The sequence below is a fragment of the Papio anubis genome, chromosome 8, assembly GCF_008728515.1.
Source record: "Papio anubis isolate 15944 chromosome 8, Panubis1.0, whole genome shotgun sequence".
Taxonomy (NCBI): Eukaryota; Metazoa; Chordata; class Mammalia; order Primates; family Cercopithecidae; genus Papio; species Papio anubis.
Window position 1 is genome coordinate 43,300,806 of NC_044983.1, and position 12,272 is coordinate 43,313,077.

Here is a 12,272-nt window from a genome sequence, read left to right on the forward strand (position 1 = left end):
AAAAATGCTGCTAGCTTTTTAGAGTGCTATCCAACTGCCAGCCACTCACATATCAATTTTTTAAAACACATATAATTAAATTAGTAGACTTTAAAACTGCATAGGCCACAATCACATATTTTATGATACATTTATATAAACTCATAACCTAAAAAAATGCAAGATTCAACGTCCTGCAAAAAAGACTCACCTCGAAATATTTTATTTTCTTGGCATTTCTTACTGTAATAGAAAGCAATTTGTAGAAACCACTGATGAGGGGCAACCTTGTAGACTGTAAAATTAATTCATATGAAAATGAGTACACCCATGGTTCAAAAAATTCTGCTTGTTTCTCAGGGAGAATCTCTCTGTAAAAACAAATTAGAAATCGAAGGTAGAAATTTTTATCATACTGATCTTAAAATTATAAGGGACACAAATAACAAAGCTACAATTCCATTGCATAACATTTTCAGGTATCCTAAAATGTTTAGTTATATCTATAATCCATTTTTCTCTACCTGAGGATCTTTTAAACATAAAAAATAATGAAAACTGTAAGCTAGGACACTTACATACATTTTTAAAGATCTATATAATCAATTATAAAGTTTGTCTTTTATTATTTCTTTTTTTCTTTTTTTTTTTTTTGAGATGGAGTCTCGCTCTGTTGCCCAGGCTAGAGTGCTGTGGCACAATCTCGGCTCACTGCAAGCTCTGCCTCCCAGGTTCACGCCATTCTCCTGCCTCAGCCTCCCAAGTAGCTGGGACTACAGATGCCCGCCACTATGCCCAGCTAATTTTTTATATTTTTAGTAGAGACCGGGTTTCACTGTGTTAGCAGGTGAAACCGGATGGTCTCGATCTCCTGACCTCGTGATCCGCCCACCTCGGCCTCCCAAAGTGCTGGGATTATAGGCGTGAGCCATTGCGCCCGGCCTATTATTTCATTTCTTGTATCTACATAAGGGATTTCCTATATTACAGCCAATAAGTAACAATCATTTTCATTCTTAAATAATTAGAATTTTACAAAATACCTGCAAAATTCCACCAGGTTAATGAAAGCCGAAAAATCTTTAGGTTTAGCTGGATGCAAGTTAGCCGCTGGATCTGAAGTCGGGATCATCCAAACACCAGGAGCCTCATCTCCGTTCTTAAAGAGTAATTGTAGCAAAGAAACATTGTACCATTCAATCACGAATCACTCAACAAATAACTTTCCAACTGACTTCATGGTCAAGGCCTGATGCTATGAAGAAAGAATGCAACAGCAAGAAAGACCAAGATGGGTGCTCAAGAGCTATGGTCTGATAAGAAGTGCAGGACTTGCAGAAAGCGTTAACCAAAAGGACTCTCGGGGAAGTGATGAGAGAATGGGACAAATAGAAAAATGCCAAGGGTGGGCAGCACTTCTTGAGGGAGCTAGCAATAATGCCTTGACAGAGACAGAATTTTAACAGGTGACCTAGAGATTTCAAGTGAAGAAACAGAGAAATAGAGAAATTATTAACAGTATTAAGAAAGATAAATGAAAAATATGGTGTTTTGGAAGTGCATGAAGATCAGTTTTAAACATGCTAAGTTTGTGTCACCAAATTTGTGTTACCAAACACAACTGTGTATTCAAATTAAAATGTTGCACAAGTAGCTAGAAATAGACAGCAGAAACCAACAAGGGAGGAGGAGGCTGGAGATCAAACACATCTGGGAAGTGCTAACAGGTGGTTGTTGATCTGTTGGAACCAAGCTGGAAGGGCAGGGAACAGAGGAGAAAGGGAAGCCACTGAAGATAGCAATGAACACACACGTGTTCTAAAATGCAAGTCTGTCAGCTGACACAGTTCGAGGAAGTCCCTTTGGGCAAGTTTTTTTTTTTAATAAAATTATTTTAGACATATGCAAAGCACAAGAGCAATAAAGCACACATCAGTGTTACTACCTATCATTCAGCATGAAAAAGAGAATACTGCAAGTACAACAAAGCTGATGTGACCACGGGTTTGTACCATTTTCCCTTCATGTTTCCTCTACACATTCTCCCCATTACCTCTTGTCTAACTTCTCAGGACTGCAGTGGAGGTACTGACGCGTGAACTCGAATCAGCACAATCTAGTCTGAAACAATCACTGCAGTCGAAAGCAAGTGAGATGCCTCCCCAGGATCTCAGTTCTTTCTCGTCAGCCTAATTACCATGGAGTCCAGTTACCACCAATGCCTCAGACAAGAGCAGGGCAGCTCCAGGCTGGTGGCCTTAAGCCATGACTTATCCTTTTTTTTCTGAGACAGAGTCTCGCTCTGTCACCTAGGCTGTAGCACAGTGGCACCATCTCGGCTCACTGCGAGCTCTGCCTCTGGGGTTCACGCCATTCTCCTGCCTCTGCCTCCTGAGTAGCTGGGATTAGGGCGCCCGCCGCCACACCTGGCTAATTTTTTTTTTTTTTGAGACAGTCTCTGTCGCCCAGGCTGGAGTGCAGTAGCGTGATCTCGGCTCAATGCAAGCTCCGCCTCCTGGGTTCATGCCATTCTCCTGCCTTAGCCTCCCAAGTAGATGGGACTACAGGCACCCGCCACAATGCCTGCCTAATTTTTTGTATTTTTAGTAGAGACAGGGCTTCACCGTGTTAGCCAGGATGGTCCCGATCTCCTGACCTTGTGATCCACCTGCCTCAGCCTCCCAAAGTGCTGGGATTATAGGTGTGAGCCACCGCACCAGGCCTAAGCCACGACATATCTTTAATCCAGGCTAGGAAAATTACATGCAAAAAAAAGGGAGGGCATTTTCTTATTTCTCTTCCTATTATCTATACTCTTCTATCTCAGGAACACATTTAACACCTTATACCACAAGTTTCCTTAACTATAAACAAGAGCAACCCCAGGTTTCCCTATCCTACACAAAGTCATTTCTACATAAGATTTCTGTCACTGTTTACTATTGCTAAGGAATAAGAAACAAATGAGCCTAGTAAATAACTTTTACAAAAAAAAAAATTAACATACATAAATTACTTTTTGAACCATCTAGTAATAACATTTTCTATACAATAGGTTATATCCAACAGAAATGCATCAATGGCACATAATAATCCTGAAGAACCAAATTTCCTCCAGTCCTCCTCTACAAATGTGCTATTATCCCCTAAATATTTATATGCAAAGACAGTTGATACAAAAATGATGAAAAATTACTACTAATAAAAATTTCTAACCTCTTGTTCCCCAACAGTCTGTGTTTGTAGTGTAAGATCCAATTTCTCAACAATCTTCAAAACGGATTTTACAAATTCATCATAAAGTAAATGATTCAGACTTTCACTGGAGGAATTCACAGAGAAAAATGCTTCATCTGCTAAAATAGAATCCTTTAAATAAAAAAAAAAAACCAATAAACTTCAAAATCTTGTGCAAAAAAGTATTAGTATGAGTATTTTATAAACATTAAGACACATATACAGATATATGTGCCGATTTGGGTATTATGGAAACAGTGATGATAAACTGTAGCAGATTTACCTGGAAGTTTTCAAGTTGCAAGATACTTTCCTAAATTATTATAATAGCATTATTTCAGTCAGATATCATTTATCCAGTCATGTAACAAATACTTACTCTGTATATAGTGGTAAGTGAGAAGATTTAGGCAAATCCTTGTCAAAGCATTTACCCCAATTAATTTGTGGATGTGTATGTATAAACACAAATATGTGTAATATGCATCTACAGACACTATGTCTGTGTACATGTAAGGACATTCACGTATACTTATGTGCATACATAATACGCACACATATACAAACATACACATATATACATATATACAAATACATATATATCCATCCTCAGACTGGACCTGTTAGGAGGAACAGCTTAGCATGAGCTGTACCATCTCGCTATTTAAAATTAAAATGAGGACGCAGCAACAGTAACTAATTAATGTTAAAGGAATTCTATGTCTGTGTTTCTTTCAATTCATTTATTTCTACTCTCATTCTAACTTCCTGATTCATAGCTTTAATTTTTTATTTTTGAAGTATAGTTTTAAATTTTTGAAAGTTAGTAAAATATAATTCTGATATGTCTTATGTCTAAACTATGAAGACTAATAATAGAGGAAGTGAGGTACATTTATGGCTTTCAAATGGTAAACATTACCATCATCTGGTCAGAGGTCAGGAGATGTCTGAAGAGATCCACGTAGTCTTTGTATGTCGGCACCTTCCATTTGCCAGTTCTGACTTCCCCTGAAGCACGGTAGTCTTCAGATTCAGACTCGGGGCCCTGGTCAGAAAGACGGCATGACAATGTGTAATGATGGATTCTCAGAAGCAGCACTACTGCCAGAACATGCTGGTTTTCGGAATTTTCTAAATTAAACTGCCACCCATAGGAGACCATATAATTAAGGAAGACACTGTATTATAAAAGCATAATTTAAAAAGCTGAGGTCAGGTGCGGTGGCTCATACCTGTAATCCCAGCACTCTGGGAGGTCAAGGTGGGTGGATCACTTGAGGTCAAGAGTTCGAAACCAGCCTGGCCGACATGGCAAAATGTCTCTACTCTAAACACAAAAATTAGCTGGGCAAGGTGGCGGTGGCCTGTAATCCCAGCTACTCGGGAGGTTAAGGCAGGAGAATCGCTTGAACCTTGGAGGGGAAGGCTGCAGTGAGCCAAGATTGCGCCACTGCACTCCAGCCTGAATGATAGAGCGAGACTCTGTCTCAAAAAATAAACAAATAAATAAAAAGCTGAAAAATACGTGATTCTTCTGTGACTAAAACTGTGATATACCAAGAAGTATTTCAATACAAGATCCACTGAATGTGCTATAATAATCTTGCTTTCGTACACAGTTCCATCTTTCATCTCATCATATGTCCTATAATTTCTGGGAACTAAGATACGCCTCCCTCAGCAATCTGTCCTAGAGTTTCAAGAGAGAAAACATTTTCTGGTTTACGAAAATGTATAAAACCTAAAGTTATGCTTAAAGATGTTTCATACCTTAGAAGTGTATTTGCCTAACAAAATACAGAGGTATTATGTCCTATGCTTTTCAAAACGTAAGGCATTGCTAATAACTAAGAAAAGAATGGCCACTTTTGCAAAATTATATTCGAAAACCTCGGCAACATTCCTAACTTTCAGTGATAACAGATTAATTTTCTAAACATTAAATTCAGAATTTACCTTTGGAAGGACCACTGGTTTAGAACATATTCTGATTAAACCCTGATGCACTGAAAAAAGAAAAAAAAAACAAAAATGAAGGAAACACTGAAAAATAGAATCAAACGCTCAAAAAAAAAAAAAAAACCAGTCATTTTATTTTGGAACCCAACTTTACCTCTCAATTTATTTTCTAAGTTCATTAACAGCTTTAATTTTAAAACTTAAAATTATTGGCCAGGCGCGGTGGCTCGTGCCTGTAATCCCAACACTTTGGGAGGTCGAGGCAGGGGGATCAAAAGGTCAGGAGTTCAAAACCAGCCTAGCCAATATGGTGAAACCCTGTCTCTACTAAAACTACAAAAATTAGCCAGGCGTGGTGGCAGGCGCCTGTAAGTCCCAGCTACTCTGGAGGGTGAGGCAAGAGAATCACTTGAACCCAGGAGGCAGAGATTGCAGTGAACCAAGATTCCACCACTGCACTCCAGCCTGAGAGACAGAGCGAGACTCCCGTCTCCAAAAAAAAAGAAAAAAAACCCAAAGACGTAAAACTATTAAAATTCAGAGGTAATAGGATGAAAAAAGGATGAGATTTTGGTCTACCAAAATTTAGGAGTTCATCAAAAGTTGTATCAAAGATACAAAAGAATTTGGTAAACAGATTCTCTTTACCTATTATCAAATAATGTGTTAATTATCCAACATTACTCATAAAAACAATAAATTGCAAACTTACCCACAGTACTAATGCAATTCCTGAGAACTGGCCCTTTTGCTGCCAAAGCTAGGAACACCTTCACTATGGCTCTGCAACACACCAACTGCATTTTTGGACTGTACTGTGGGAAACTGTCTATCTGCATCACCACGAGGTGCTCCAGAACTGGAGTATACACCTCAGGAACCTACCGGAAATAATTAGCAAACCGTGAGTTAGAGGAGGGAATCAATGAATACAGGAATAATACAAATATTTTAAGTAATTACAACCGAATTAGATACTTGTTTAAAAAAAACATGGTTTGTCATCTAACCTGCTGCTTAACATTTATTACTGTGATTGCCTTAAAAAAAAAAACACACACACACAGTAAAAATTGTCTTGAGGTGCAATTCTATCCCAAGCAACAATTCCAAATCTTTCAGAAAGATGGCAAGAGAAACAAATATTTTTTTTCCTGTTCTGGATAACAAAAAATCAAGTTTCATGACAATAATTGTATTGCCACAAAATACTAACTAAAACTGTCACATTGTTCCCAACAGTGCCTACACTAAATGTATTGTATGACTCCATCAAGTTATTTGAAGAAATGAAGATTAAATACTTAAAACTGTGCTGTTTAGTTCACTTACTGTGTCAAGGTACAGCAAGACACTAGCAACAGACTGGAGGAAGCTCGGCATCTGATAAACACGGTCGTCACCAGTGTCTGTCTGGGTGAGGAACATCTGCTTGCAACGCTGAATGAGCTCAACATACATGAAGTCAACATCTTTTGCGTTTATAACTTTGCAGGGCTTTAGAAAAGGGAAAACATAAGTTTTCATCAATCTTATCAAGATCAAAATAACGATATTTAAGGTGTCATGTTAAGCCATGTGATTATAAACACAAGTTTAATAAGGCTTTTTTTTTTTTTTTTTTTTTTTTGAGATGAAGTTTCGCTCTTGTCCAGGCTGGAGTGCAATGGCATGATCTCGGCTCACCACAACCTCCACTTCCCGGGTTCAAGTGATTCTCCCACCTCAGCCTCCCGAATAGCTGGGATTACAGGCATGAGCCACCATGTCTGGCTAATTTTTTTTTCTTTTTTTGTATTGTTAAGTAGAAACAGGGTTTCTCCATGTTGCTCAGGCTGGTCTCGAACTCCTGACCTCAGGTGATCTGCCTGCCTCAGCCTCCCAAAGTGCTGGGATTACAGGCGTGAGCCATAAGCTTTTTAATTAAGAAGAAATACAGATATAAAATACAGTATCTGCCCAGGTACAGTGGCCCATGCCTGTAATCCCAGCACTTTGGGAGGCCGAGGCGGACAGATCACCTGAGGTCACGAGTTCAAGACCAGCCTGGCCACCATGGTGAAACCTCATCTCTAAAAAAAAACACACACACACACACAAAACTTAGCCATGTGTGGTGGCACACAACTGTAATCCCAGCTACTCAAGAGGCTGAGACATGAGAATCGCTTGAACCCGGGAAGTGGAGGTTGAAGTGAGCTGAGATTGCACCACTGCACTCCAGCCTGGGCAACAGTGAGGTTTCACCTCAATAAATAAATAACTAAATAAATAAAATATGGTATCTCATTATAAAGATGCTTTGTATGGCCGGGCGCGGTGGCTCAAGCCTGTAATCCTAGCACTTTGGGAGGCCGAGGCCAGGCGGATCAAGGTCAGGAGATGAGACCATCCTGGCTAACACAGTGAAACCCGTCTCTACTAAAAGTACAAAAAACTAGCCGAGGCGAGGTGGCGCCTGATCCCAGCTACTCGGGAGGCTGAGCCAGAATGGCGTAAACCCGGAGGCCGGAGCTTACAGTGAGCAGAGATCCGGCCACTGAACTCCAGCCTGGAGGCAGGCAGACTCGTCTCAAAAAAAAAAAAAAAAAAAAAAAAAGATGCTTTGTATAATATATAATCCACATTTTCAAATACTAATATTCACTAGGAAGCATTGGTTATCAATATGTTACAAATGACATTGTTTAGACAGTGGGTACTGAGGACAAATGAAAGGCAGTCCCCGCCCCCAAGGCTATCCATCTCTAGGAGAGCCAGGGAATCCCATACATATGACTAAGGTCTCCATGTCGGCTCCACCACACCAGAGACATTTTTTCAAACTCACAAATGTGCTAATGCAATTGCTCAATTTCAGACTTTTCTAAGGCTTCTTTTCCAGGACTTCTGAATCCAGTCCAGACTCCCAGAGGATCTGATGGTGCACCTCGTTTCCCCTTTCCTGTCTATCATGCTCTAGCCACAGGGACAAGCTCAAGTGGGGGTAGATCACTGCGTAAAGGGAAAATCCCATGCGATCTTTTAGCTCAGAGCCTTCTGCCATTCTGTTTCTTCTGCCCTAAGCATATTTAAAGAAGGCAACAGAGACAAATGGAGATGAAGATTAAGAAAATGGGAAAGGCTAGGCACGGTGGCTTACAGCTGTAAGCCCAGTGCTTTGGGGACTGAGGCAGGAGGTTCGCTTGAAGCCAGGAGTTCAAGACCAGCCTGTGTAACAAAGTGAGATATCATCTCTACAAAAGATTAAAAAATTTGCTGGGCATGGTGGCTCATGCCTGTGGTCCCAGCTACTCAGGAAGTTAAGGCAGGAGGATCGCTTAGCCCTAGAAGTCAGGGCTGCAGTGAGTTATGATTGTACCGCTACACTCCAGCCTGAGAGGCAAAAAAGAAAAAGAAAAGAAAAAGGGAGAGGCCAAGAGCGGTGGCTCATGCCTGTAATCCCAGCACTTTGGGAGGCCAAGGTGGGCAGATGACCTGAGGTCGGGAGTTCAGGACCAGCCTCACCAACATGAAGAAACCTCGTCTCTACTAAAAATACAAAAATAAAATAGCCAGGCATGGTGGTGCATGCCTGTAATCTCAGCACTCGGGAGGCTGAGGCAGGAGAATTGCTCGAACCCACGAGGCGAAGGTTGTGGTGAGCCGAGGTCATGCCATCGCACTCCAGACTGGGCAACAAGAGCGAAACTCCAACTTAAAAATTTAAAAAAAAAAAAAAGAAAGAAGAAAAAAAAGGGAGAGATTATAGGAAGAAAAAGGAATTTAGTTGTCTTTTCTACAAAGCAGAAGTCATAGAGTTCCACTAAGAAGAAATAACTAGGGCTATTCTTAATATTTTTCTTTAAAAAAATTTTTTAAGAGAGATAGTGTCTCCGTTGCCCACATTGGAGTACGGTGGCTCGATCACGACTCACTGCCACCTCTGCCTCCTGAGTTCAAGAGATTCTCCTGCCTCAGTCTCCCAAGCAATTGGGATTACAGGTGCACACCACCACACCCGGCTAATTTTTGTATTTTTAGTAGAGACGGGTTTTATCACTTTGGCCAGGCTGGTCTCAAACCCCTGACCTCAGGTGATCTGCCCGCCTCAGCCTCCCAAGGTGGTGAGATTACAGGTGTGGGCTGCCACACCTAGCTAATATTCTTAAATATATCTCTTTCTGTCATATAAACTTTTTTTTTTTAACTTCTCTTTCTAAAACTGAGTGAAATCAACTACAATCTTACTTTAGGAATAAGGAGCAGCATAGTATAGAGGGGAAACGTGTTTCTACTCTTCACGCTTGGACTTATGCCTTGGTTCTGTCAATTCTGAGTCTCTTAACAAGTTTCCTAATTTCTCTGGGTCTCGGTTTGCTAATCTGTAAAACAGAGTAATACTCAGCTCCTAAGGGTTAGGAGAATTTGAGATAAACACATATAAAGAATTCTAGTACATAGTAGACAGTGAAGGAATCTTAACTGTTAATAAACAACACTAATACAGTGACCCTCAGGATATGTGGGAGGGATTGGTTCCAGGCCTCCTCAGTATACCTAAATCCATGCATACTCAAGTCCCACAGTCACTCTGTGGAAGCCTCATATACAAAAAGTCAGCCCTCTATATAAGTTTCAAATCCAGCACACACTGTATTTTTGATCTGTATGGCAGAAAAACATCTGCATGTAAGTGGACCTGTGCAGTTCACGCCCCCGTTATTCAAGGGTCTGCTGTATTGTTGCAAGTATTAGACACTACTCAAAATGCAATAAATTAGATTCCTTTAAACAATCACGTGAAACCAAGACAAAATAGAGTAAGTTAATGAGACATACTCCTGCAAAAAGTCCATATCCACGGATAGCAATAGATAACTCCTTGTTGTTCGAATCCACATTTCTGATGATTCCATAAAACTGCTCCATAAAGTACTGCAGTTTACTTTTATGCATTTCTGCATTTTTTGCCACCATATTAGAAACCTGCAAATACATAATATTTTGAAACATTTAATAGCAATGGAATCTTTACAAATACGGAAAAACTAGAACTGTTTAGATGCTACTACTAATGTACTATTATAGTTACACGCAATTGCTTTAAATCATAAAGACCCTTTGCTTCCATTTTGCTTAGTCTCTATCAGGTTCAGAAAAGTGTCTTAAATAAGGTTATGTGATACGTTTTTCCTAGAGAAGGGACTAAGAGACCGAGGATACACCTAAGTCTGAAAAGAAAAAAAAAACAGGTTTTGAAGTAAGATTATCTGAGGAAGCAAAGAGCAGTCTTTAGAGCTCACCTGTCACCCACACAGTAAGAGAGAGTTGTCAGGGGACCAGTGATTTCAGACGTCATCAATAAATACAGTTCAGAACAATCAGAACGACAAGACATCTCAGTTTTCAAAAAAATAAGCTACAAACTATAAAGCTTAAATCAAGTGATGCAAGGGGAAAATGTCGTCTGAGAAGCAAATAGATCATTATTTACCAAACCAAGAGACAAGATCCTAAATGCAAGAACTAATACAGGTATTCAGAGAGCATTCCCCATTTCAGCACAAAGACTGTCCAGAATAAGAATGGAAGGAATCTATCTAGACAATTATCAAAGACAGAAAAAAAACCCCACCTTCGGCCGGGCGCAGTGGCTCAAGCCTGTAATCCCAGCACTTTGGGAGGCCGAGACGGGTGGATCACGAGGTCAGGAGATCGAGACCATCCTGGCTAACACGGTGAAACCCCGTCTCTACTAAAAAATACAAAAAAAAAACTAGCCAGGCGAGGTGGCGGGCGCCTGTAGTCCCAGCTACTCGAGAGGCTGAGGGAGAAGAATGGCGTGAACCTGGGAGGCAGACCTTGCAGTGAGCTGCGATCCGACCACTGAACTCCAGCCTGGGCGACAGAGCGAGACTCTGTCTCAAAAAAAAAAAAAAAAACAACCCACCTTCCATTGCCAATTTATCCATACACTTCCCAATCCCCCTAAAGCCACTAGGTCTTAGGGCGCGAGGTTTGGGAACTTTGCTCCCTATTTGCTTTAGAAGAATGAAACATTGTATATACTGTTTCATAATTTACTTCTTCACAAAACGTATTGTAAATGTTTCTCAAGAAGTAAACAAACAACAATATCATTTTACTTAATTACAGAATACCAAATATTATATACTATAATGTGTAACCACCTAAACACTGCTAATTTTCTGTTACTGTATTCCCAGTAAGCATGTTTTTAATGCATCTTTATTCAACTATTTCCTGTATATAATATTAAAGACTCGAAAATAATTATTCAACAGTAGCAGAAGATAGATTAAAACATTATGGCTCATAAATATCATTATATATCACACTGCCACTGAAAATTAATCATACAGATGTCGGCCGGGCGCAGTAGCTCACACCTGTCATCCCAGCACTTTGGGAGGCCAAGAAGGGTGGATTACCTGAGGTCAGCCTGGCCAACATGCTGAAACCCTGTCTCTAATAAAAATACAAGGTCGGGCGTGGTGGCCCAAGCCTGTAATCCCAGCACTTTGGGAGGCCGAGACGGGTGGATCACGAGGTCAGGAGATCGAGACCATCCTGGCTAACACACTGAAACCCCATCTCTACTAAAAAATACAAAAAACTAGCCAGGCGAGGTGGCGGGCGCCTGTAGTCCCAGCTACTCGGGAGGCTGAGGCAGTAGAATAGCATAAACTCAGGAGGCGGAGCTTGCAGTGAGCTGAGATCCGGCCACTGCACTCCAGCCTGGGCGATAGAGCGAGACTCCGTCACAAAAAAAAAAAATACAAAAATTATCCAGGCACAGTGGCAGGTGCCTATAATCCCAGCCATTTGGGAGGCTGAGGCACGAGAATTGATTAAACGCAGGAGACAGAGGTTGCAGTAACCCAAGCTCACGCCACTGCACTCCAGCCAGGGTGACAGAACAAAACTCCACCTCAAAAAATATATATATATATATAGATGTCACTGTGAGGAAAATATATTCAACATAGAGGAAAATCTTAAGGCCAAAAAATTATGTATCCTTTATGTAAAGTCCTCTTTCCCTCTTCCTCTGTCCTCACTCCCTGTTCTGAAGTAGGAGGGAAGGAGGG

General features: G+C 40.6%; 1 protein-coding gene across 4 annotated transcripts in view; it reads right to left on the reverse strand.

Moving 5' to 3' along the window:
- PRKDC (protein kinase, DNA-activated, catalytic subunit) overlaps positions 1 to 12,272 on the reverse strand; it is a 189,819-nt gene that overhangs the window by 159,922 nt on the left and 17,625 nt on the right. For all 4 annotated transcript variants that reach the window (XM_017961992.3, XM_003902720.5, XM_017961991.3 and 1 more), the window contains exons 11-18: positions 10,000 to 10,146; positions 6,511 to 6,675; positions 5,891 to 6,059; positions 5,176 to 5,225; positions 4,139 to 4,264; positions 3,196 to 3,348; positions 1,023 to 1,138; positions 191 to 350 (exon numbers count right to left, since the gene is read on the reverse strand). In XM_017961992.3, coding sequence (XP_017817481.2) covers positions 191 to 350; positions 1,023 to 1,138; positions 3,196 to 3,348; positions 4,139 to 4,264; positions 5,176 to 5,225; positions 5,891 to 6,059; positions 6,511 to 6,675; positions 10,000 to 10,146 — 1,086 coding nt within the window. The remainder of the gene's footprint in view (positions 1 to 190; positions 351 to 1,022; positions 1,139 to 3,195; positions 3,349 to 4,138; positions 4,265 to 5,175; positions 5,226 to 5,890; positions 6,060 to 6,510; positions 6,676 to 9,999; positions 10,147 to 12,272) is intronic.